The sequence below is a fragment of the Aplysia californica genome, unplaced genomic scaffold (genome assembly GCF_000002075.1).
Source record: "Aplysia californica isolate F4 #8 unplaced genomic scaffold, AplCal3.0 scaffold00734, whole genome shotgun sequence".
In the NCBI taxonomy this organism is placed as follows: domain Eukaryota; kingdom Metazoa; phylum Mollusca; class Gastropoda; order Aplysiida; family Aplysiidae; genus Aplysia; species Aplysia californica.
Genome location: NW_004798004.1, coordinates 95,394 through 122,510, shown reverse-complemented (window position 1 = coordinate 122,510; position 27,117 = coordinate 95,394). Strand labels below are relative to the sequence as shown.

At 40.2% G+C, this 27,117-nt stretch overlaps 1 protein-coding gene across 1 annotated transcript in view; it reads right to left on the bottom strand.

Annotated features, from left to right (window-relative positions):
- LOC101851611 (hamartin) overlaps nucleotides 1-20,101 on the bottom strand; it is a 27,463-nt gene extending 7,362 nt beyond the window's left edge. Inside the window, exons 1-21 of the mRNA XM_005108923.3 lie at nucleotides 19,857-20,101; nucleotides 18,414-18,566; nucleotides 17,341-17,444; nucleotides 16,031-16,183; nucleotides 15,225-15,369; nucleotides 14,734-14,888; nucleotides 14,184-14,257; nucleotides 13,749-13,906; nucleotides 11,996-12,196; nucleotides 11,250-11,320; nucleotides 10,404-10,591; nucleotides 9,214-9,376; nucleotides 8,013-8,166; nucleotides 7,053-7,183; nucleotides 6,407-6,752; nucleotides 4,361-4,627; nucleotides 4,031-4,174; nucleotides 3,167-3,333; nucleotides 1,254-1,384; nucleotides 638-734; nucleotides 208-303 (exon numbers count right to left, since the gene is read on the bottom strand). Of these exons, the coding sequence (XP_005108980.1) occupies nucleotides 208-303; nucleotides 638-734; nucleotides 1,254-1,384; nucleotides 3,167-3,333; nucleotides 4,031-4,174; nucleotides 4,361-4,627; nucleotides 6,407-6,752; nucleotides 7,053-7,183; nucleotides 8,013-8,166; nucleotides 9,214-9,376; nucleotides 10,404-10,591; nucleotides 11,250-11,320; nucleotides 11,996-12,196; nucleotides 13,749-13,906; nucleotides 14,184-14,257; nucleotides 14,734-14,888; nucleotides 15,225-15,369; nucleotides 16,031-16,183; nucleotides 17,341-17,444; nucleotides 18,414-18,525 (3,057 nt within the window). The 5' untranslated portion in view covers nucleotides 18,526-18,566; nucleotides 19,857-20,101. The remainder of the gene's footprint in view (nucleotides 1-207; nucleotides 304-637; nucleotides 735-1,253; nucleotides 1,385-3,166; nucleotides 3,334-4,030; nucleotides 4,175-4,360; nucleotides 4,628-6,406; nucleotides 6,753-7,052; nucleotides 7,184-8,012; nucleotides 8,167-9,213; nucleotides 9,377-10,403; nucleotides 10,592-11,249; nucleotides 11,321-11,995; nucleotides 12,197-13,748; nucleotides 13,907-14,183; nucleotides 14,258-14,733; nucleotides 14,889-15,224; nucleotides 15,370-16,030; nucleotides 16,184-17,340; nucleotides 17,445-18,413; nucleotides 18,567-19,856) is intronic.
- Nucleotides 20,102-27,117: the final 7,016 nt, after the last annotated feature.

Sequence of the window (27,117 nt, the reverse complement as noted above, 5' to 3'; positions counted from 1 at the left end):
TTCCGTTTTATACAGGTAATTAAAGAGGAATACATCAAGGGGGGAGCGGGAAGATTCTGTAAAGACAGGTTTCCGTTAAGGCAGGTTCGACTGTATTTGTAAAGGAATCATTCAGAGAATCCTTTATGTGTTAATGTCTCACTTAAACAACCATCAGCTTATTACTTAAAGGGAATACAGGAAAGGCTGCTCGTTTGTGCTACTCACCTGATCCTGTAGTTTCTGCGTGTTGGCCACACGCTCTCTGCACATTTCAAGTTGTTTCTCAAGCTCCAGATTTTTGTGCTGCATGTTCTCCAGTTTCTGAAAGGCAGACGGGGGCTCACTTAAATCAATAAACACAGTACAAAAGTTTCAAAATAAACTTTATGGGCAACAGGCATTATGCATCTTCTAGATTTAGAAAAAAAAAATAGAACAATGGTATTACAAATCAAGAACAAAAATACAAAACATGAACCTTGACATCCTACTTTTTTGCTATAGGATACAATTGTATGAAAGTCAAGTATCTTGAAAAAAATTTTGAATTATACAAACTGAATTCCAAGAGCACCCTCCCTAGTGGTGGTGGTGGTGGGGGTGAGTGAAGACAAAAACTATAAAAGCCAGCAATATGAGAAAGTCAGAGGCTCACCTTTTGCTGTTTATCATAATCCTCTTTCTGGGACAACATCAAGTTTTTCATCACGATACGCTCCGCCTTCAGGTCCTTGTTCTCCTTCAGTGATGTCCTGACAATCATAAGTGATGAGTTTTTAGTTTAGTAAGGGTTTTACTGCGCTCGAAACTGCATAAGGTTATATGGGAGCATTAAGTAATGAGTAAACGAGTGTCATAAAGCGTGATAATGAAACACAGGTTTTAGTTTTTCTTTGTTTAAAAACAAGGACTCGTTCATATAATATGCCAGACTGGCATCTGTGATGTAGCGGTTAGGCGCCTCACTGTCACACGCAGGAGACCGAGTTCAATTTCCGAGTGGGGAGAATTTTTTAATTAAGTATCTTCAACTTTCCGCAAAGATGTTGTATCCCTCTCAATAATGACCAATAAACGAATCAAACACAATAAAACAAAGTTCTAAAATGGAAACTAACAGATTCAAACGCTTCCATGAAAACAATAACTAATTGAGTAACAACAGCAATCAAAAAGCAAAAAACAAAACAAAAATTACAAGAAAAGAGCACCACCCTCCCCACAAACACACACACACACACACACACAATCACACACATTTCTTGACAAACCTGAACTGCACTAGTTTCTCGTACTCGTCCGACTCGCTGCTCTGTGTGAGCCTCCGGTGGTCCTCCTGGAGTAGCTTGATGCTCACCTTGAGCTGCTGAATCTCCTGCTCCTTGAGCTGAACTTGCTCACCCTGGTAAAACCAGAGGAGATTAGTTTTAGTAGAGGTTTTACGGTGCTCGCAACTGCATAAGGTCATATGAGTGCCAAGGGGTGGATGTCCACAGAGAAGTCTTTACAGCGAATCGGGCTTACTCTGCTCACCTCTCTAGCTTCAACAGGACAAAGTCTACTTCGACTATCAAGGCACTCCGCAAATAGCCGGTCACAAGAGTGTGACAAACATACAAAAGAAGTAGAGGAAAATGACGATAGTAAGGATTAGGAAAGAAAAAGCAGCAGTTCCCTGTTGCAGGTCAGGCACAGTTATGAGCATGACATTGATGAATCAGCCCATTTACAATTAATATTCCACTGTGCATAAGAACTCGAGATGCTAATGTCCCCCCCTTTGGGAATGGCCTAAAGACACCCGAAGAGAGAAAAGAAAAACCCAATATCAACAGCCCTCATCATCTATATTGTGCATCATGTATATTATTCCTGTACAGCCAGGAAAAAATTTCCCACTGGGACAATGAAGTGTTATCTAATCTTATCTTATCAAATTGTTTTTTAAGTCTTGGTAGATATTTTATTAGCTGATAAAAACATCTCACTACCCGTTCTATTACATTTCTTGTCCTTTTCCCTGTTTCTTGTCTTTATTCCATTTTTAGACCTATCTCTGATTAGAAATCAGATTGCAGAATCTTAATCAATGGTCATTTCTTATTCCTCATTTCACATTTTGATTTTCTGCAAAGAGAATGTTATTGATCCCTACTGGTTTAACACATTACACCCTAAGGGTCTGGACGGGAAGTCAATTCTAAGATCCTAAGCAAGGGAAAAACACATTTTAAAAACACTAAACAAATTCCATAGCAATTAACCACGAAAAACCTTTTTTAGTCAGAGAGTGTTTGCAAATAGGTGCATTTTGTAGCTGTATCTTCACAGAGCATGGAACTTTTTGAAGTAAAAAAGAAAAAATGAATATGGTTTCAGAAAAATGTAACTTTATGTATGCGCAAACTGTTGCAAATGTTCTAACTTTAGTTCAGTCGGGGTGTCCGACCTGTCACTCTCACTCTCAGCCTCGCGGTTGGATCCTAGATCTAAATTCTACATCTGATCAATCTGAATCGCCCCAAACTCTTGCACGTTTTCACCACTATCTGATTCACCTGATTTGCCATATGCTTGTTTTTGCTCAAATCCATCGTTATTTCCTTTTTCAAACTCAGTTGTGTTGCTCTTCAACAAGTCGAGACACCTTCAAAATTTCGTTTCCGTATCAAGCGGAAGAAGAAACATTTTGCAATAACTATGCAAATCAAAATCTCGGCCCAAGAGTCTCGTCAAGGCGAGACTTAGTTTCTAAAGACGCTAGGTCGGCGCAGGCGGTTCCAGGTGAGTTAGGGTGGAGCGCGTAAGGAAATTCGCGGGCGAGTTAGGGTGAAATGTGTTAACAACCACACACAACTTAATGAATGATTTAGAACCGCACCACACCACAGTTGGTTGCCATGGTGCAGTATCAGTTTTCCAGCTCGGACCAGTCTTCAGCAAGGATTAAAATAATAGATTTTAAATAGCACATATTATTACCCTGACAAACTCCATAAAATTTCAAACATTTTAAGCTCCTCAGGGGACAAATTTTTATAACCCACACACAAATTAGGCTCTTCACTCTTCAAGCATATTTCATAACCCACACACAAATGAGGCAGTCACTCTTTAAACATATTACACAACTCTCACACACAAATAAGGCTGTCTCTCTTCAAGCGTCTCAACAGAAACTGACCAGAGTTTTCTGCTGTTCCTCTAGAGTGGCCACATGTGCAATGCGACGCAGAAGCCGTCGGTTCCTCTTGGCATGGTTCGTGCGCTTGTGTCGCTCGTACATGAGCTGGTTCTGCATCAACAAAATCTGACCCCTCAGGATGTTAACCTCGTCAGCGGGAGGCATTCCTGAAAATGAAACAAGACATGTTGTACGACAACACAGTAAAAGTAAAAGGGCAACCAGACCTTACAGAACACAAACTGACAACCTACAAAACAAAGTGAACATCAGTCCATTTACACGAAGGGTGCCTTCTTGGCCATTGAAGAGAGCACGATGGATCTGAGCAAAGCTTCTGTTCCTCCAAGAAAAGTCAAATGACTAATGAAAATTACAGGCAAACCACAAGAAGCTGTACCTACAAGTGAAGCCCCTGCCCCAACATCTTAATTCCAAAGATAACGTTTGACATCATATTTTCAGTAAATAACCAGAAAAGTTTAAAACCAGAACCACAAGGTTTATCTTAACAATATCGAGAAGCTAAAGATTAATTGAAATTGCCAAATATATTTCAGAAATAAAAAAATAACAATCTGGGTCCAAAGTGGATGCATATACTCTGCAAATGTCTTTTTAGTTTCATTTTAGTAAGAGTTGTACAGCACTTGCAAGGCAATACAATAAAGTCATATAAGTGTTGATGATTAGAGGTGCTACAAGAGGGTAACAAACACAAAACAGAACAAGAGGAGATAAGGATGATAAATGTTTGATGAGCAAGAAGGAGCAAACCACACCAGAGCATCCACCAGCCGCCCACTCAAATATCTTTGGTTGGATCTACAACTAGAAGAAGTGGTCAGCACAAGGAATCCTCACCACCAAAATGGGTCCAGTTCGTCGTCTCTTTGCTAGTCAGGGGGATTTTGGTCAGCTCCTTTGCATGGATGTCCGAGCCCAGCTTGAGATGGCGGTCAAGTAGCTCCGGAGGGGAGACAACGCTGAACAGAGAGACTTCGTTACCTGCGAGGGTCAAAGGAAGAAAATGTCAAAGGTAAAGAAATAAAGTTTCAGGTTGTAATATGCTACATATAATATTTAACACTCCCTATTATCACAATTTAGATCATTTAGGAGGAGGGCTGCGCCCACCTTGCATGCCTGGGTCAACGCAAGGAAGAGAAAAAGCACAAAAATTAAAAGAGTCACCTTTAATAGTGGTAGTAGTGGTGGTGGTCGTTGTCGTGGTGACATCTGTGATGGCCGCCGCTGAGATGTTGGCTGCCTGGCTAGAGCCTGAAGAGGTGACCATGAGCTGCAGGTGGCACTTGTTGCACACGGCCAACTTGGCAGGGGCCAGGATGTACTGGAACACAGGGTTCACCGAGGCCGGCAGGACCGGCATCACCTCCTCCTCCGCGGCGTCCTGCTCCGTGTGGTGAGGAGCGCTGCGCCTCGGGGTGTCCTTGGCGCTGCCTGAGACGGTGAAAAATGGTGAAATGGTATAAGATAATAATAATAAATGACATTTATATAGCGCTCCACCCCGAATAAAGTACACAGACTCTGATCCCTTCACAATACAGTACAACGTACAACAGTAACATATAACGTTGTGTTCTGACTAAAGAAAATTATTCCAAATATTCATCTTATTAATTTAAAAACAGAAACAACTTCAGCTGACATTTGAATGAATCAAAAGATTTGATCTCTCTTAAAGTACTTGGTAAAGCATTCCAGATCCTGGGGCCTTGGTATTCAAATGCCCTTTCACCCATTGTTTTAAGTTTCATAGATGGTAAAATAAATTTCTTTTTGTCAGCTGATGACCTTAAACTGCAAGTTGGAATGTACAGTCGTGTTTAAGTTGGGTTTTTTTTGTTTTGCAGTATCTTTTTTTTCGGGGGGGGGGGGGGGGGTAAGTGTTTTAAGGTGCTCACAACTGCATAAAGTCATACGTGCGTGCATGGTATCAATTTAACGCCCCTATCAAAACTATTAGGTGATTTAAGAGGTGGCTGCCTGAGATGGGAAAAAAAAGTATCAATTTGTTTTGTTTGTTTGTTCGTTTGTTTCATTTCATTTGAGTACAGAGAAGTACATCGATACAATAATGGTCATTTAGTGCTGGGAAAAAGTAAGACAGGCAGAAACAACAGAGGGAAGGAAAAGAAGAAGGACCTACCTGTGACGCCCTCCAACCACTTGCAGTTTGCTTTGACAGTAAACCCTGCTGATTGTCAATGCAAATCTACATATGGCATGAGCCAGTGGCCGAGAAACACTATGTGCGTTCATCTTAACCAGCCATTTTTAAGAAGAGAAGCGTGCTGATGTTGAATCTAAATTTTCAGCTTAGACCATAGACACTCAAGACAACTGAATTTCATTGACGCGTATTAAAACAACCGTTGTAAAACTTGTTACGTCCACAATTAAGACTAACTTCCAGTGAGAACCCCAGTCTTTTTTTCCCGCAAAATTCTTCTCATCATTGCTGTCCAATTGATAAAGTTGACCCCCATTAGCTCTTTATCTTAGCACTATGACCAGCATCTTTGTAATGCAGACAGTCTCTGCTGTCCAAGTACAGAGCAGTAACCAGAGACCTCATGGGTGTCAGCAGGGTGAAGTTAGTCTTCCATTTCCACTGCTGAGTGCAAGACTCCACCATATGCCATTTTGAAAAGTAAAGTATACCGCAGTCTTACACTGAGCAGTCAATTTATGTTAACCATTTCCTTCAACATTGTTTACCAATCTAAAAAGCAGTGCTCACATCTTAATGTTCATCAGCCATGAGAACTATGGGTTCTAAGGCGTAGTATTTTCCTTTATTCTAAACAACAACTCGACGGTTCTAGTATCCCTGATCTGTCTGTATCACCACCTCAGTGGGCGTTGCGTTGAACTATAACGCAGATGACGCTGGTGTAAATCCCTACAGGTGCATTTATTCTCTGGACAAAGACTGGAAAACAGCAACCCTTCCCGCTAGAAAATAACTTGAATTAAAAGAACTCATGCTGCATGAAACTGTACTGGAATGAAGAAAGTAGACACTATACGACACACATATACACAAGCACTCAAGCTTTTACACAAACTCAAGAATTAAACATTTCAGGAAACTACAAATCTTTCTTACTTGTACCCAACATCTTTTGAGTTTACTCAAGTCCTTCTTGTAAAAAATTCTTTCATAAAATCATATATAATCAAAGCTGAACAAAAAAACGAGGAGTCTCTCACCACCAAAGCTGGAAATGTCGTCCAAACTGTCCTCACTGGCCAGGATTTCCTGAGCTCCGACCCCCTCGACAGCACTCTTCTGTCGCAAAAACTTCCCTCCCGGGCCCCCGCGGACGACCAGACCCGAGCCCACTGCCGAGTAAAACTTTTTGCTCTTCCTTCCAGCGGCACAACCGTCGGGGGTCGGCTGATGCAGGGCGAGTCTCTTGAACGGAGGGCACGATCTGGGCCGACCCCGGGTGCTTTGATACGCAACTTGCGAAGTCACGGATATCGTGTCAAGGTCAGAGGAGGACGAGTTCGAGGTCAGGCTGTTGAACCTGATCCTGTTGACTTTTTTCATGAACTGTGGACAAAATAAAACAACGAGGTGAGAAAAGCTCAATACACAATGTGTGTGTGTGGGTGTGTACGTGCTTGCATGCGTGCTTATGTGTACGTGGTGAAACACCAAAGCAATGTGCCAGGATCTGGACAATAAAGATGTACCTTATCTTATCTTATGCTTGTGAGTAGGAAAACCTTGACACTTTTTACTTCAATTTGAAAAGAAAACCTACAAAAAAAATAATGCACATGTAAAATATCAAAAATTAAGATTCAAAAAGGAACTCTCAAAAACGCATCCACACATACGTCCACACACCTGTCTGACAGACTCGGCGGTGACCTCCGCCTGTGAGGCCAGTGTGGTGGAAGACGAGGAGGATGGACTCCCACCGTCGTGGAACTGGTCGTCTTTCTCGTTGATCTCCTCCACTTCCTGGTCCACGTTCACTGTGCCAGGAGAGACATTTGTTTGTTCTATATTTGTCGCTGTTTTAGTAAGAGTATTACAGCACTTGCAACACGATTAGGTCATATAAGTGCCCAAGATTAGAGGTGTTACAAGAGAGTAGCAAACACAAAATAGAAAGAGGGAAGATAAGGATGATACATATCTGATAGGAAAGAAGGAGCAAACCACACCAGAGCACCCGCCAATCCACTCATGAGGAGAGACAAAAAAAGACACCTCCAGTTGAACCTGCTGAACAGCCATATGCCCAAGACAATCACCTGCACAAACAGACCAATTTCTATCATCCCCCCCCCCCCCCCGTTTTTTTTCTGAATTTTAATAGCAATGTTCAAGACTTTCACCTGTCTACAGCAACCACTTTTCACTTCAACAATGGGAAGCAGTATGGGCCAATTTCAACAGTAATTGTACCAATAGGGGGGGGGGGGGGGGACTTAAAAGATTAACAAATTAAAACAACCCCCCCCCCCTCCAAAAAAAAGCACCCAAAAATCAACCAAAAACAAACAAACAAAAGTTTAATGCCAACCCCCCCCCCCCCCATTTAAAAGATTAACAAATAAAACCACCCCCCCCCCCGCTGCCAAAAGAGAGAGAGAGAGAGAGAGAGAGAGAGAGAGAGAGAGAGAGAGAGAGAGAGAGAGAGAGAGAGAGAGAGAGAGAGAGAGAGAGACAGACAGACAGACAGACAGACAGACAGACAGACAGACAGACAGACAGACAGACAGACAGACAGACAGACAGACAGACAGACAGACAGACAGAGACAGAGACTGCCCATCCAAGTTAACGCCCCTAACTGACCAGAATCCGAGGTGTTCAGAGTGCTGATGACATGTGGGAGAGACTCCATGGGAACGTTGGCCATCTTGTCCCCTGACGCGGTTCTCGACTTGCCCTCTGTCTGGGACCCGGTGCTGTCCACTGACCTCTCCAGGCCTGGGGTACTGGAGCCACTCTGACCACAGACAAGGGGAGCACAGGGAAAAAACAGCATACTGACTGACTTAGGAGAATATGCTGATGTATAATAATGAAGGTATTTTCCATATTCAACCAATACAACTTGTATTTTTTAGAAAGCGGGCTTTGACCATGCCTGTCACTACTGTCAGGACCAACGCGGGCTCAGAAGAATACACTGTAATGGCAGCCGTTCTTTTCTCTCTCTACAAACATTGCTGCCCTGGTGCCTACCAAGGACAGGATCAATGAAAATCTAAATACCCACACGGAACCAAGGCTTCCGCCTCATTCTGGAGGCTTTCCGAGGATCTCCTGTGGTCGGAAATTTCTAGGCGAAGGCCAACATCCCAACACTCAAAAATAAAATGAAAAAAACCCCCAACCTTTCATTACACTATGTCATACGTTGCTAATGTAATCAGACAACGTTCAACGTCTCAGAACCCAAAAATAAGTGCAAAAACAGTAACAAAAGTATTACACCTTGCGGACTCAGATTCACCGAGGACCTTGAAAAAATATAATTTTGATGTTCTCAATGACTGACTTAACCCTGCCAACTGTGTCCTCTCTTTTTCTTTTAAAAAAATGGCTTGCCTTTCAGAGACAACGAATGATATAGTTAACTTCACAGGTACGAAGCTTACCTGGTAGGAAACTTAACTCATTAAGGAACAGTGGGTGAAGTACCAACAGAGCTGATGGTGCACCTTCTGTGATACAGAGCAGTACTACTAAAGTTCTTGAGTTTTAGTTAAGAATAGAGGAAAATACTACACTGTAGAACCCACAGTTTCATGGCTGATGCACATTGAGATGTAAGCACTGCTTTTAAAAAAAGTGAACTATGTTGAAGATAAGTGTTTGCATAAATTGACTGCTCAGTGTAGGACTCTGTTATACACCACTTTTCGAAAAGGTGTACGGTGGAGTTTCACACTAAGCAGTTGAAATGGAAGACTAACATAACCTTGCTGACTTAACCCATGTTGTCATCACATTACTCCCAGTAACTCCACTCCAACAGCCACCCACTCACCTGTGAGTTGGAGTCCAACTTGGCAGCCTCTGCCTTGGTCACAGACACCGTCACAGGACAGCTGGGGCCCTCCTCCTTCTCCTCGAGCGCGGCGTTGAACTGCAGCGAGCGCATGGCCGGGCTGCGAGACTGCAGCGGGCTAGCAAATGCACTGCCCTTGGACCTGCCATAAAAGAACGGACTGAGGGCGTGATGCTAGAAATAGTTTTACCAGCTCCATTAACAAATACTTCTTCTCTTGAGGTTCTTTGCAAGCACCTGATTGACTTTTATTTCCAAATCATTATCTTAAACTTAGATAAGTCTCTTGCGACTTTTACTTCAGTACTATATTTGGAACAGCTCTGAGCCATGATCCAATAATTCTCAAAATGCCATTATCAGGTTTATGCGCTGACCCATAGAGAAAACTATAAAGCCTGGAATAAACAGAAGCATTTGAAACTTTGTATATAGTTGAACTTTCTCTTCAAGTCATGTGTACAAATGACCTCTTTCCACTTCTCCACTTGAGTATTTATTTTTATTTGATTTTTTTTTTACATTACAATGACACTGTCCGCGACGTCCACCTGTCTAAGACAACTACCTTTCTCCTCGACAATGGGAGGCAGTCTTGGACAATTTCAACTGACTTTTAAGCTGATCCCTGACATTAAATTTTTTAATATTCAACATTTACACGATAACAACCGTGCCAAGAGAACTAAACAAGAAGCCAATTCAGCACCCTCTATTTTTCAATATCTTGTACACTGATCACTGCCTGCCACAGAGGCCTACATCATATAAATCATAAGTAAACCCAATTCTATGAAATCAAAAAGTCGTTATAAAGTCGTGACATATTCCTCCACATCTCTTGTTTAAAACAAGCCTAAAGTTGACACAGAAAAATGACGAAAAGGCACTAACACGAGCTAATATTCGTCACAAACAGCATTCCAACCAAACACCCGCAATACACCTTGTTTTAGTTTCAGTAAGAGTTTTACAACATTTGCAACACTTGAGGTCGTATAAGTGCCGAAGATTAGAGGTGTTACAAGAGAGTAACAAACACAAAAAAGAAGGAGAGATTAGGACCAAAGATGTTTGATGGGAAAGAAGGAGTAAACCACCCCAGAGCACCCGCCAACCACCTGCGCAATACATCTGTTTACAAAACAGACAAATAAACTCTGTTTCACCTGAAAGGAGTAGACTCTCCCCGACCGCCCGGGGTCAGCGGCGATGCGAGGATGTTCGAACCCGGTGTGGTCGGAGTTGTATTGGGCACAGAGACGACAGGCTTGGGTGTAGCCAGCACAGGTCTCTTGCCATCGCCAGACTTGGGCTGCTGGATGCCACCTCGACTGCTGCTGCGGCTCAGTGGAGTCTGATGTGAGAATAGAAGGCGCAAGATTTACTATTGATAAAAAGATCCCACCCTAAACACAACAGATGAGACCCCTATTGCACGCTAAATAGAGCAGACCAGGTCAAAATCTTTCAACTTTGTTGTGGCCATAATAGACTCAAACACCATATGCACACTAAATTAAAAGTGCGAGAGTCCGCGATCTGTGAATGTGGACACGAGGATGCCAAGTTTGTCCATCAACACTGCCCGCGCTGCGCCACCTTTCGTACAGACGTGGCAGAATGTGACTCCCCTTGAGAGAAAGCTCCATGGCAGTCTCTTAGATTTGAAGCGGACTGCACAGTTTCTGAGCGACATCGGACTGACTGTCTAGCTGCTGTCATCGAGAACAAGGAGGAAGAAGAAGGAGAAGAACTGTCTATAAGAGTTTAAGTTTTGAGTTGTACAGAAACTCATTGTCAGTGTCTAGCACTAAAAGGGTATCCGAAAAATTAGGTCAAACACTTTCTCTGAAAAATAGTAATTTCTTTCTAATAATCTTCCAGAACTGCTCACATTTTGTGTAGTGTTCTTTTTACTTTTATTACAGTATCATCAAATGTCAGATTGACAGCAGCATCTCTCATACAATCAAACAATACAACAGGAGGTTATAAAGAGGATGAGGCAGTACCTTGTCCCCGTCCTCTGTCTGTGATGGTGTGTGCTGTCTGGGCGTCATCTCAGGGGTGTCCCCGACAGTCCCTGGACAGACAGACAGACAAACAGAGCAGCATAAATATATTGGACTTCATACACGCGATTTGAAAGAAAATGAAGTCTACACACAAACACACACACATACATACATAACCTCTCAGATAAACATGAAAAATTCAGATCCTGAAGTTACTCTTACAATAACCAATATGACAGTTTCATTTGAAGGTTTTAGAATTATCAGGTTTGATGTCAATTACAGCAAGGAAGCTTCAAGACAGTAAAAGTTGTCTCAGTAGTTGATGAAACTTTAGGAAAGTCATCTTCAACTTTGATTATCAAACAGAGCAAGCTCAAATAACTGCTCAAACAACGTAAACTCAGCTTATTAAACCCCTGACTCTACACAAAGTGTTATGACTGGATTATCAAACAGAGAGAGCTCAAGTGACTACTCAAGCAAAGTAAACTAAGCTTATTAAACCCCTGACTCTTTAGTTTAGTTTTAGTAAAAGTTTTATAGCACATGCAACACAATAACGTCATATAAGTGCTGAAGATTATATGTGTTACAAGATAGTAACAAACCAAAAAATGAGGAGAGATAAAGAGGATACTTGTTCGATAGAAAAGAAGCTAAAGTGAAGGTTCAAGGAAAGTAAACTCAGCTTATCAAACCCCTGATTCTACACAAAGTGTCATGACTCTGCCACCATTCACCTGTGTTGGTACCGGCGTCAAGGAAACTTGTGGCCGGAGTTGCGCGCTGTGATGACGGGGGCGTGGACAGACCAATCAGAACAGAGGGACTCTCCCCCATGGCCGCTGTGTCATAGGACGGGACATAAAGCGACGACTGAGAGACCCCAGAGTACTCATTCTGGCCGCCTCCTGCAGGGATGGTTTGGGGCTCAGCAAGAGCTGGTAAGCAGATATAAGATTTGTTTTAGTAGAGATTTTACGGCGCTTGCAACTGCGCAACTGCAAAAGGTCATATGTGCACCAGAAGAGGTGTTACAAGAGACAAACATTTTTTAAAAAGGAGTGGAGACAAGGATGATAGATGTTTGATAGGAAAGAAGAAGCAAACCACACCAGAGCACCCGCCAACCATCCACAGACATAAGAATACATAAGTAAACAAAATGCAACTGGAAAATAAACTTACTGCACATTTATATCAATTCAGTGCTGTTTCTGCTGTCAAGTGGAATATGGCACAGTAATTAATGGCAATAAAGGATGAAGAACAGACTAAGAGAACATAAAAAAGAACACATTATGTGCCCCAGATAGGTCAAATCTTGACAGAAGTTTAGACCAGATTTACAGCCTGTGGCTTGAAAGACTCACTCCTTGGGGACATTGTTCAATTCAGTAATATCTACAAATGAGAGGATACAATTTGGCTTATCAGGGATATTTTCAGAAAGAAGTTGGAAACAACAAAAATGACAAAATCTGCAAAGCTTTCAAATAAATAATTGACAGCTAAATCTTAGACTCAATCTGTGGTGAGAAAAAGTATATATATATAAATTAAAAAAAATTTTAAAAAGATATATATCTATTATCTATTTGTGGTGGCCGAATTTTGCTATTCAAAAGGCTTTTTAATGGCTGCATCGATCGACATGCAGTTTTCGCCAAAAGATTCTTTAAAATATTCTCCAGAGCATGGCGCCCTTGGTTTTTTCAGTTTTGAGATAGTTTTGCTGAAAAAAGCTAAATTTCTTTATTTCGCCGATCGCTTTTGTAAGCCGACGCTTATGTCTTTGTAATTTTAGAAAATCCGGAAGTGATATTTCGCAAGGCGCATTTTTGTTTTGAGAGTACAGATTTAGACCTCATAATTTTTTTGCATCTCTCAAGATTTAATTCCCCATTCCAGTAGAGTGTAAATATAGTAGGCCAATGACTTTTAGTTGACATTGAAGCACCGACCATTCCTTTCATCGAAAGGGGGCCCAGCTAGTATATATATATATATATATATATATATATATATATATATATATATATTATATATATATATAGTTTTTGTACCTATACAGTTTCTTTACTTGTTTTCCAACACTAACCCTTTGACGGAGACGTCGGTAGCCTAGTGGTCAGGCTACTGGACTCGTAATCGTGAGATTGCGGGTTCAGGGGCTCGAGCCTCAGCTCGGTCCGACGTTGTGTCCTTGGGAAAGGCACTTTACACGAATTTTCAACCTGGCTAGGTCCTTTCAGAGACGGACGTTAAATTGGGAGGCCCCGCCTCTTAAATAACCTAATAGTGTTGATAGTGGCGTTAAACCCATACCATTTCACCATTTATTCAACCCTTTGAACCCTGAGCCCACAAAGCCACTGGACTGATCTCTGTATGTAACAAAAACCCACACAAGATATAACAAGCACTAACCACTATGACAAGCCCTTTAGGCTTAAAAACTAGAGAACAAAAAAAATGTTTGAGCCAGCAAACCTCTGGTTGGGAAAATCTCATTCATGATGCGGTGCTTGTCCACGTACTGCACGCTGTGGAACACCGGGCACTGGGAATCTTCCCATGAGCCCTCAATCAAGTCCAGCGACAGTTTCGAGCAAGCCACAATAATGTCTTGGGTCTCCTGGTTTTTCCACCTGAAATTATTTCGCATATTGCAAAACTTAAGAGCCTATAAAAGAAAGAAATATCTTTTTTTTATTCTGTTCGTCTTTCCTTCTATCTACCAATAAAAGTAAAAATTTCAAATTATTAACATATAAGCAATAAATCATCATGCTGCAGATACATGTATCCACAGATATATTCAGTGAAAACCAAAATATGCAATTCAGAAGCTTCAAATGGTAAATTCACATCCATGATAATGAGTAACCTGCATCTGTGCAGAAATAAAAAGAAGACTCAACCCACCTGTTGGCAGAAACTTCCACCTCCTTTTGACCCATGACCAACTTTGGGTGCAGACGAACTCTCTCAAGCATTGGCTGAAAATGTACACACACAAAAAAACATGTTTTGAATTTTTTTTAAAACCAGCTGACATGTTTAAAATAATAGCTAAAATGACATCACTTGCACCAACAAGGAGGAGGAAGAGGAGGAGGATGAAGGGGAAGAGGAGGAGGAGGAGGATGAAGGGGAAGAGGAGGAGGAAAACAAAGATAAAGAAGAGGACAAGTGCTATGCAGCCAAAGAAACAGGAAGTGGAGGGGGAGAAGAAAAAAACAACCATATGAGGAATACCTAGTGAAGTTGATGTAGCAGGCAGAGGAGGGGGAGGAGGTTGGGGAGAAAGGAAAATGGGAAGGGAGGATGAGAAGGAAATACGAGGGAGGATGAGGAGGGAGGGATGGAGATAGGAGGGAGAAAGAGAATAAATAGGATGAAGGAGAAAGGAAATACAAGAGAAAGCAGAAAACAAAACAAAAAAACCAGCAAAAGAAATTGAAAGAGTACTCACCATAACCACCTCCTGGTACACGTGCAGATTCTCCTTGTGTGCAAAGACGCGGCTGATGAAGCCGGTGAAGGAACATGGGTACATGCCGTACAGCCGGTGGAATAGACTGTACAGGGACACTTGAAGGTGAAGGACAAACACCTCCGGCGTGTTGGCTGCCACACAAAGTTTCGTTTTAGTAAGAGTTTTACAGCACTTGCAACAAAATCAGGTCATATAACTATGAATGCTGAAGATTAGGTGTAACGTACAAACAAAGGAGGAGAGATAAGGACCATAGATGTTTGATGGGAAATAAAGAGCAAACCACACACAGAGCACCCGCCAGCCACCAAGATGATGATGATTGCAATGAAAGACGATGCATTTCAGGTCTTAAAAAAACAACAACGAGCAAACAAGTTAACCCTTGACATTTTTGGTACTACTATTCAAGGACTAAAATAAATGTAAGGACATTGTGTCTGAAAGAGTGATTATTCAAAGCTTACCTGGTTTCTTTATGCAAAACACTGAAAGACGTTCAAACACCTCAAATATCTGTGTAAGGTAAGGGCCTATTCCGACCGGAACAGATGGTAGTAGGATGACCACAATCATCATGGCCGTCATCAAGATGGGGACGTCATACTCAGTCTGAGAACAAAGAAATAGATCAATACAAATCAGAGTAATACACCAACAAAACAGCATAGATTTTTCTCTTTTTTATTCCAAAAAATGTGCCAATGGTGAATACTGGGGACTTGTAACTGAGAAAACTGAACCTTCAATTGTCATTATCTGATCTTTCTCTTTCGAAAAGCATAAAGCCCTTTTCAGTCACATATTAGAACAGGAAATACTTCATAAAAACCGGGTTGTGTTTCCGAAAGTTTCATCAAGATAATTTATTTCTTAAACATGTTTTAAAGCATAAAACTGATGGTCGCTTGGCACAAAGATACTGGTTTATACATGAGAGGAAAAAAACCAAAATGTAAATATTCTCAAAATATTCTTTTACTCTGAAAATATGAGGCAAATGTGAGAACCATTTTCTCCCTATTATTACATTTATCCCTTGTTAAAATAATTTAGCAGAATAAAAAAGTAATTAAAACAATAGAAAGAAAAACCCTCTCAAGCATCTTAAGCTTTACAAAACATTTTACTACAGGACTTACAGTTGGAAACTTTCCTAGTTATCAATGACTTTAGCATGCACTATTTCTTAAACTAAAAATTTAAGATGAGCCGTTTCCCTAACAAACTAATATTAAAATCTCTTAACCAAGCACTGACGGCTACCACTGACCCGCAGACACTTGATGATGTGAGAGAAAATTGGCAACTCGACCAGCTGGTGGCACCAAGGCAGCTCCCTATAGACCAGGTACAGAACCAGCTGGAGGGCCGGCAACCTGTTCTCCGAAGTCTTGATGCCATCATGCAGCTTATCGATCAGGGCCTGCAAACGTCAAACATTGGTTGTCATTGCACAGAAGTTAATAGCCCGGAATGGTATCGGACATGTTTCACAATCAATTGAATCAGCCATATTTTTAAATAAATGAAAAAAAGAAAAAATTAACTAAGACAAGGAAAAATGTATCAATTGGTGAAGCAGACCATGCTTTAAAGCCTATCAACCAAAGCCTTATTTCTCCTTCACTACTACCCCTGGACACACATATATCGCTCTATCTTTTCCCTTACACTCATGAGCACCCAACTGCATACAGACAGCCTTCTTTGTGCTTTAACAGTCTGTCCACACCAAACATCCCCCCCCCCACACACACACACACAAACACACAATACATACTAATATTTCCATTTTTCCCTCTCACACCCATATAAAGATGGGTTTAAACAAAGAAAACAATTTGGGGGCTGGGGCAGAAAACCTGTTAACCTTTGGAGGGTTAATTTTATAGAAGTAGGAGAGATTTTAAAAAAAAAAAAGAATATATGTCAATATATGGTTTAAAGAAACAAATTGCACCCATTACTTTTGATAAATAATCATTATAGACAAATAAATATGTGACTCAGCAAGTTTTTACATCAGAAATCCGGGGATGAAAACGTCATCCCACAACATATTTGGAAGCCAGTTTAAGACAACACACCAGCTGCCCGCCAACCCACAGGTGTGTCATAGTTGTAATGTTGGGCGAGGTGTGAATTTTCACACCACACTGTGAATCGCGTCTGTCACTTCATAGCATTCCATAGAGTGTGTGTGGCACATCTTGTAATCAAAGAAACATGTACTGCGTCAAAAGGTCAGTTTTAGCAGAAAAATAAAAAGTTTAATGAATTATTGTATACATATGTGTACATTTTGAACCCCCCAAAAAATCACGAGGAAGTAAAGTTTTACATCAAACGTTTATATGAAAACAAAAAATTTTCATTCTCCTTCCCTTGTTCAGCCTCATTCAATTTTTAAATATTTTTAATCACTTTTTTTTTTTTTTGGGGGGGGGGGGGGGGTAAATGGGTAAATAGGTTTTTATCCCCAGCCATCAAATTGAGATGGAACAATGCTGAAAGCTGAAAACAGAAACTTACACAAACTTCACACAGAACACACCAATATTTAAAACTGCTACAACAAACCTTAGCTTGAGCCTCTCTCAGCTCAGCCAAAATTTCTTGAACATTGGTTGATTGTGTGCGGAAATAATAATCGACCAGCAAATGGATCAGCCATGTCTCTTTAGCTGTGAAAACAGACATTTTTTTCCATGAGAAATTCATCCAAACACCATTCAATATCAATATTATTTATAAAATAACAACAAATAAATGAACAGAAATTTTAACTTTACATGATCTTTCCCATTGAAGGTACTCGTATTAAAATATTATAGCAAAGATAAAAACCCTTGCATCTACTGATCTACATCGTATCGAGAATATTGAGACACAACATTTTGCAGCAACATTAAACATGCATATAAAACTGAAAAGAGAGTAAACATTGAAAGCTGTTTTATTAATTTTAAAATAAAAATTAGAGCCACTTTTATATCTTTTTATATTTCATTAAACTGGCAAAGGTACAAATCAACCTCTTGCTGCTTAATGAAAGCACTGAAGGTATTAGATCTTTGTATATATGTCTTCCTTGTCTTACACTCTTTTAATGCAAGGATAAAAAAAACTTGACAAAATATTGTTTATTTCAAAGGTGACCACAAGGTCCTCCTCCAAAATAAAATCGAGGAAAGAGGAGAAATATTACCAGATGGATGAGGGAAATTTGGACCCCACTCCCCAACTCTCTGTTGTATACTGAGGTTCTAAAGGCTAAGTTCATATATCAATATGACCATATATGGGCCAGAACTGATGACTCCCTTGATAAAATATAAAAGTGTCATTATAATACTCAAAAGAGAAAGTGGTGGATGAGGGGGGCTGGGGGAATGAAGACGGGAACGAGAGAAGACAAGACAGACAGACAGACAGACAGACAGACAGACAGACAGACAGACAGACAGACAGAGAGGCAAGGAATAGTATATACCTATACTATCTATATGGCAGAAAGTATTTTGGGGACTTAATCCGAGCATTCAGAGAAATAGAGCTGGCCAACAAAAAAACCCCACAAACAAGTCATTGAAGATTATGACAAATAAATCATAAGGAAATCAGAGGGTTAGCTTTTCAAAACAGTTCCTTACTTGAGTTGAGATTTTCTAGGATTATCTTCCGGATGTCCTTGACTGTTTCTGAAGATTCGAGCAGCTGAAAGATGTTCTCCATGTGAAGTGGGCCCCCACCACCAGATGCCATTCCTCAGAAAAGTTCCTTCAGTTCTTGCCTAATTTTTCCACCTGTGTGTCAAAGTTTATATATCTTTACATTATGAAACAATTTTCTGAGATAAAGAGTTGGACATGCATGATGTTTGATTTTTGGGGGATTTGGTTGCCAATTAAATTACGTCACAATGGGAGCTTAGTCCATTCATGAAGGACAAAAATCTGGCTGTACTCAAATATATACCAAACATATTAGTAAGGCTAGATGGAGACATTTGACAAAATTTTTGTGGGTAAGACTACTTTACCGGACCATTGGTAACCGCCGGTCAGAGCTACTTTCACTATGGCACCCCTGGTGCCTAGTGGTCCGCTATTCTTCCTTTCCAGGGCTCCCCTACTCACTCTGCGACTGCCAACTACCGTGTGACATCTCTTACCGGGTTTTTCAGTCATAATGACCGTGTCAACGTACCCTTTGACCCATGACCTGGTACCCTGACGTTAATTCGTAAACTAATCACGTGGTCCACTTTTCTTCTTTGCTCGCGACTCTTCTAGGCCTCCCCCCCCCCGCGGGGGCAAATACAATGGAGGGCGGGAGATGCACACGAGCGCTCATTTGCATAATTGCAACCCCCTCGGTCCTGCTCACGACTTGGGGCCAGTTTCTACGAAGCAAGGCTCAGCCTGTTCCAACTCTAATTACCCCGATTGTCCATTTAGCGCCATGGTCCACTCATGTTATTGTATTGCAAGCCCCCGTTGTTATGATACACAGTGGATCCACCAAATTTAAATCCCCTACCCAACCTCAACCAACACCTCTCGCCTCGCCACAGGCTTGCGCTCTGCGCGAAGTCACCCGTGGAACTAGATTCTACCTCTTGTCCGCACGTAGAGAACTATGAGTGCGTAGGCCTAGTTAGGCTAGGCGCGCGTAGTAATCACGGGCCCAGGCGGGTGGTCGAGTAAAGTACAATCCAGCCTTTTTCTGCAATGCACACTGGCTATAGCTGGCCTTCAACCTTTCTTATTATCTACGCACCTCAGTTTAGAGTTCATGTATGCATCATGATTAAAAAGTCAATGCCCCCTCTCTCCGTGAAACATTAACAGATGAAAAGACAAAATGTCCAGTCAAAACGTCTTTCAAAGAATTATAAGGTTTATAGATCCATTACAATGATCCTGATATACTAGATAGGCTAACTGAAATTGGAACTCGACATCTATTTCTTTATTATGACCAAGATAAGAAGATAGGAGCCTTCGTCTTCACGTCTGGTATCACACAGAGAAGAGAACCACAACATACACTTCACAAGAAGTCAAGTAAGCTTCTACAAACGCAATGCCTACCTAGATTGGCTTTTTTTTCTTCTTTGGTACAGAAATTTTATAATTTACAATCAACAGATCAACAGCCAGACAGCAGTAGATTCTAGGTCTACAACTACAAATAAGAACCAGTCCCAGCGTTGTCGTCGTAAGCGGACATTTCGATAACAGCCTCTGTCCCGAGTTCCATCATACATAAAGTGAGAAAGACGAGAGTGAAAGATAAAAAAAAAGGGAGTCACAGGGGAATGCATGCATAATTCAGATAGTTTGCTACAGTAGTAATGTCCCTTTACATCGTGACATCGTGTATGTCTGTCAGTCTGTCTGTGCCTGTCTGTCTGTCTCACAGAATTCTGTGGTCTGTCTCTATCCCTATTTCTCTTACTCAAAGAATTATTGTAGTAGCGTAGTATTAGTCTTTATTAGATCTAGGCCTAACATTATCGTTTAAGTTAATAAGATCTCTCTTAGACTGCACAACAACGTTCACAGACCAGGTCATTTCTTATTGTCTTTCAATGACGTATACATGTGTGGGAGTGGGAGTAATTGTTTTAGTGCGTGTTGAACCGTGTGAGTGTGTGAAAGAAGAGAGAGAAATAGAGAGGGGGTGAGAGGAGAGAGAGAGAGAGAGAGAGAGAGAGAGAGATAGAGAGGGGGTGAGAGGGAGAGAGAGAGAGAGAGAGAGGGGGGGGGGAGAAGAAAGTGTACCGTAACGTGTTTCTGAGATTTATCGGTATAAGTTTAATTCTCGTTCAGCTCACCCCAGGTCGTTTATTTAACCGTAAAAGAGGCGTTTCTCGTCCGTTCATCTCTCTTTACTTTACCGCCAATGTGACGATGTCATTACAAAGATCATTCTCTACTAGACGAGTGAATATATAATATGTTTCTAGTGGACACGGAACTTAAAATTGTTTGAGAGACGGGACCTCCGAATTTACACCCATCCCCAACAGGAACGAGCTAGGCCTAGGTATTACAAGCAGAAAGCCCTCAAAACTCCCCCACGCAACCAAAGTTTGAGAACTCATCCGGATTCGAACCAGAGTCATCCAAATCTGAAGTTGTATATTAAGATACCAACAACGTTATCGGACTGCTCCATCTCTGAGGCACAAAGACGACCACGGAAAGGAAGTTAAAGAAGCAGACCACCAAAGAGTACGGACCTACCAACCAACATGTATCACAGATCAATGACATGTACCCCCCACCAACTACATGACGTATCATCCCACAACTACATATTATATTATTATATCTACAAAGATAACGACCGTGGTAGCTCGATCAGTCTTCTTGGGTAAATCGCCAAACACAAATTCTCTGTATAATATAGTACTTGTATAACATTTACATACGTTTAATGCCGGTACAAGCTCAACGTAAATGACTGAGGAGGCAGGGTGCTTGTTTGACTTTACCTGGCAGGGCCAATACAGGCTGAATATGTCACGTGGGTGGTTGGCGGGTGCTCTGGTGTGGTTTGCTCATTCTTTCCTATCAAACATCTATTGTCCTTATCTCTCATCCTTTTTTGGGGGTTTATTACTCGTTTGTAGAAGAACTATGAAGACAAATGCAGTGACCTACCAGCTAGCAACCCTGCTCAGTCACAAAAACATCCCAACTGAAGTGAAATCCCAGCTTATCAATAGAATCTTCGTACCAACCTTAACATACTAGTGCCAAACATGGTCCTTAAACAAAGCACAATCAATGCCATCGAAATGAAGTGTCTCCGCAAAACCATCAATCACTAGAAGAGACCACATAAGGAACCAGACCCTACGCCTACAAGCGGGAATACCATCAAAGAGTCAAATGGTTCGGACATCTAACCAGAATGTCCCAGAAACAACTAGTGGCAAGAACTTACCACACTTGTGAATCCAGCTTCAAATTAAGAGGAAGACCAAGAAAGACAAGGCTGGATGGGGTTAAAAAGGTCCTGAACAACATATCTACCACAGATGCCACACACTTAACACTGGACCAAAACCTGCATCTCCCCTCGACATCCTAAGGATACCAGAGGATGGAAAAAGTAAAGCACTCTCTTGTAGCACCTCTTATCTTCGGCACTTAGTTATATGACCTAACTGTGTTACAAGTGCAGTAAAATCCTTATGAAACTGAGTGGGACACAGCATCTCAGCAGACAGGTGGAGATTGATAGTTGAAGAGTAGAGTCAACTCCCCTGCACAGGAACCAAACTCAAGTCTTTTGCATATTATATGACGAGGAGTCAAACCATTACACAGCATGGCAGAATGCTGGCCTTTCAATGGTATATATATATAATCTAGAAGCACAGTGTACTTACCAAAAGATCAGGAGATGAAAAAACAAAGCAAAGAGAAAACTCCATAATGCTATAAAAGATAATTTATTACCTTCCATCACATACATGTACATGATATAAATGACAGTAACAAAGTTGACCCAGAAGAAGAACTCCATAGCCATGACAAAATCTAAAAGAAGATAAAGAAAAGAAAAAAAAAAACCCAACTTGAAATTCAAAAGCGAAAAAAAGAACAACCTAACCCCAACCACTGAAAGAAAATTCACGAACCCACAGTTTGTTGTCCGAAATTAAAAACACAGAGTGATGATGATGATATTGAAGATGACAAATGATGGTGATGACTATGACCATTGGTTACAATTATCAGAATAAAAAAAAAAAAGACAAGTTGATAGACTGACGTGTAAATAGCACATACGAGGACAACGAACCTCAGGGTGACCACTGTAGTTAAAAGTTCCAAAGTTCAGAATTAAAAAGATGACCAAGAAAAACCCTCTCTAAGATGAAAAAGGTTCAAATTTAATTGAAAAGAAAAAGACAAAGAAATGAGTACACACATGAAATAAAGACAAAAAAAAGTCCCATTATTTTTAATAAAATACATGTATCCATAGTCTGTTGTCTTATGTAATCAAATTCAGAATGATGACAAAAATGCTGATGAAAATGATATTGAAGACAATAATCATGATGGTCACAGGCCATAATTACTGAATTTTAAAGAGCTTTTCAGACTTATTGATCGATGTCACAATAGCTAAATAGTACGACAAGAATGCGTTCAGACACTTTACACTGAAGTGGAGGTTATGAAATACATCACTTTATAAAACATGAGACGTGATCCATGATCTAAAGAATATTTTGATGATGCTCTCAAAGAAAAACAGGCTCAAAATTTAACCGTCTTTAGTAAAAGAAATACGGTGGAATGGTGTAATTACGTCGTCTTGATCTTGGACAGAATATGTACTGAATCTGACATTGGCAACGCCTGAATCCATCTCAACAAAACACAAAACTACTTTGTTGAGCACACACAAAAAATCTAAAAGTATTGAGAAAAACAATGTTATAGTAAGGAAACCTATTTCATCTTGTCCGTTTTGTATTCTTTTTGAAGCCAAAGTTTGAACCCAATTCAACAAAGAGTCGAGTTCTTTTGAAACGGGGCCCATGACCCCTTAGCTATACTTTCCTTTTATTCAAACCCGACACTTCAGTCCTAGCCTATAAAAGTCAATCTTATATCTTACTGTGTCTCAAAGGCCAACAACTTTCGAAATCAAACTATGAATTTTGCAGAAAGCGAAGCGACACCTGGACCAGAGACATGAGGAGAAGGTAGCACAAAATCAGCGGCTGTGATCATACAACTGTATTGAGACAGGATACACAGCATCAATTGCAAAATAAAACTATTGTACAAAAAAAAAAAGCAAAAGACAAGAAATGAATACACACATGAATAATATCATAATGGTCGAGAAGATACATCTCGTAAAATCAAGAGAAGCCCCTCCCCCTTCGAGCCAGTCAGTGAATCTTTCAGGTTGTTCATAAGACTTAAACATGATAGATTCTCCAATACAGAAAATATGCCCCTCTGTGATCACAAAATGGATGTTTTAAAAATAGACATAAGAAAAAAACAACAGAAACAGCAAATCAACAGAAGTTATAGGAAAACATGTGTGTAGCCAAAAACTTTAAAACAGATTTCGTTTCCACTAATGTTAACCCTCTTCTAATATAAATTTGGCAATTTTAGAGTTGAGATCTTTATGAATTTATGTTTGTCTCCAAGGCACAGAGAAACTACATGAGTAGTAGCTGCACAGGACACTTTTCAAATGATGGTCCAAAACTCAGGATTGTTCAGAAAGTATAAACAGCAGCAGCTTTGCAAAAGCGAAAAACAAAAAAAACCAACAAAAAAAAAAAGAAAAAACCCCCCAACAAAACAATATGGATGGGAAAACTGACCATGAATTTGATTAGAATAGTTCAGACAACCAGTAGACCAATAGCATACTCACTCAACTTTAAAAACAAGCAGAGCAAAACCGATGTATTTCAGTAACCCCTCAAATAAATAAAATGAGGAAGACATACAGATAATAAAGAACGTAAAGAAAGTATATAAGTCAGATTGAATTATCCCATTACCTCGGTATAAAGCAAACATAATCTCAGGAGGAAAAAAAATTAAAACTTTGCTTTGATCAGCAAATTAAAATATATGTATCAGTCAATCAATGAAAGCCACCTACTTGTCATGCCTTATACGGGGGCCTCATTGGGGGGGTCTAGTCGGGTCAGTTTGCTAGCCAGATTGAGGGCGCAAAGCGGCTATCGTGGCACAAGCCGATCGCGCCCAACTCGTCGCCTAAAAAAAAAGCGCATTTGTTTTCAGGCTACGAGTCAGGCGATGATTCTGACCCGACTCCATCCGCAATGAGCACCCGGTATTAAGTTTCAAGGTCTGTACAGGTAGCAGCAGTATGAATGCCTCCATACATAAGAGAAAGTACTGGACCATGGTCACTACAATTACTTTCATAAAAAAGTTCTCACAGCAAAAAATGAGCGACTGCTTATTGCAAAAACTCCCGCTATTTCGAGAAAAGTAAACAACAGCAGTTGTTCCAAGCCTTGAAATAGTACAAATGTTTTAAAATTAAAATAATGAAAAAGCAGCTATGCGGGTGAGAAAATTCTGAAGTCTGATTTTTTAAGTTTTAGTTAGCATTTTTCAGCACTTGCAACAACTATGTCATATAAGTGCCGAAGCTTAGAGGTGTTACAAGAAGATAGAAAACACAAAAAAGGAGGTGAGATAAGGACAATAGATGTTTGAAAGGAGAGATGGAGCAAACCACACTAGAACACCCTCCAACCACCCACTGAAATATGAGTAATAAAAAAATATTGCCAGCAAAAAATCGGTTAAACTACATGATTATGATCATAATCTCTGACTTTACATTCGAGAGATCGAAAACAAACTCTGAGAGCTTGCAGCTATAACAAATGTAAAATGAACAAGCTGAAGCTTGCTGAAAATAAGTTAGTAAGTTTCCGGGACAAATGAGAATTATGAGAATTGTGAAAAAACCCCAAAAACAATACCAACAAAACCCCCCCCCCAAAAAAAACCCCCAAACCCCAAAACAAGAGACAATACCCCCAAAAAAGTGACAAAAGAAGTTTAGACATCAAATAGTAAGAGCATGGAAAAAAGGAAAGGATGTGAACAAAGATGATGTTCTAAAAGATTTGAAATATAATTTAAAAAATAAAAGCGATAATCTCAGAACTTGAAAACATAAAACAAGTTTGTTTTTTTCACTTCATCCACCTCTCAGAACTGAAACGATAATATTGACAAGGAATATGGTTTGTCTTTGCAGTTGCTGGAGTTCATTGCCCCAATAGAACATTGTTTAATTAAGAAAACAATCAATTTGGAATGCAATACACCTTTTACTAATACAGGACAATAACTTATCATAATATTAGAAAAAATCGGCTCAGCAGTACAGACAACAGAAAAGTGATGTTTTACTCAAAAGTGTTGTTATAGTAGGCAATAAACAAACTGGCCAAATAACTGATGATTTTCTTATCGAGGGAAAAAAAAGGGTGGGTGACAACATAGTTTGATGGACTATAAAGAAATTGTTTTTTCAGCTGCCAGCCACAAGACAGGAAAACCCCCCCGAAACAAACATATACATAATAATAATAATATACATTAAGACTTCAAGTCAAACGGCAGAAACAAAAATGTATCTCTTAGATACATTTCTTTGCGTAGTGTTATAATCTTGTAATCAGTATTAACCCTGTGATCCCCAAGGCCCGTAAACCAGTCCCAGGCATATTTCTTGGCATCCTGTAAGGCTGGTGCACCATAAGCTAACCACGTTCAAGTAGTCCAGGGTTAGCAATTGGAAAGTGTCACGGTTGAGGGTTCAAAGAGTTAATCATTAAAAACATAAATAAAATCACACTGCAAGAAATGTATTATATCACCAGCAAGCTGTTGAAATGGACTGAGCCCAGAAAACAAAAATTTACAGGAGAGAGAAAAAAGTTATATTCTTTGAACAATTGTACCTATCACAAAAGTTTTGTCTTGTTCTTTTAAAAACTTTTAGAATTTGAATTTTAACAAAATATTTCTTGAGCACATGCACCATTACTGCTCAAAAATTTTTTTTAGGCTTAGTACATTTTTAACAGCTGAACAACTATATGTAATATGTGTTGCACAATTAAAAAAACAAAGACGGCAGAAGCAGATCAATCGTTGAAAAAAACAACTTACATAGCTCTTCTCTTAGACAGAAATAAAAAAAACAACAACCCAACGTAACAATAGCATCAACAAACACCCAGAGAAATCTGAAGGGAATCTTGTCTCTGGGCACTGGAGACAATCAGCTGTGTCGGAAAATGACATAATCAAGTGAAAGCGAAAACCTAGATTAAGGCAAATGCATCCCATTCAACTCCACACTTTAACATAATTAAATATGTTTGAGCGACCAACAAGCAAAAAAATATTTTAAAATATCAGTATAGCGCAATAAATAAGCTTCAAGATCAGTGTGCATGCACTTCTTTTTTTTTCCTTTGACAACATTTTTCTTCCTGAATGTAACAAGTGAAATTACAAATTACACCTAATGTCGTACTTTTCTTGTTTCGCTTCCAGTGACCCGTGATGGTCCTTCAGTAACTCGGATTAAGGAAAAATTCCTTCTCTAGGAAACCTCCTGCTTTGGTTGTGTTTGTGTGGGTCAACCTTCGAAGTGTGGGTCAACCCTCGAAGTGTGGGCCAACTTGTGCAGTGTAGGTCAACCCACACACAGTATGACAGGCCAACCCACACACAGTATGACAGGCCAACCCACACACAGTATGACAGGCCAACCCACACACAGTATGACAGG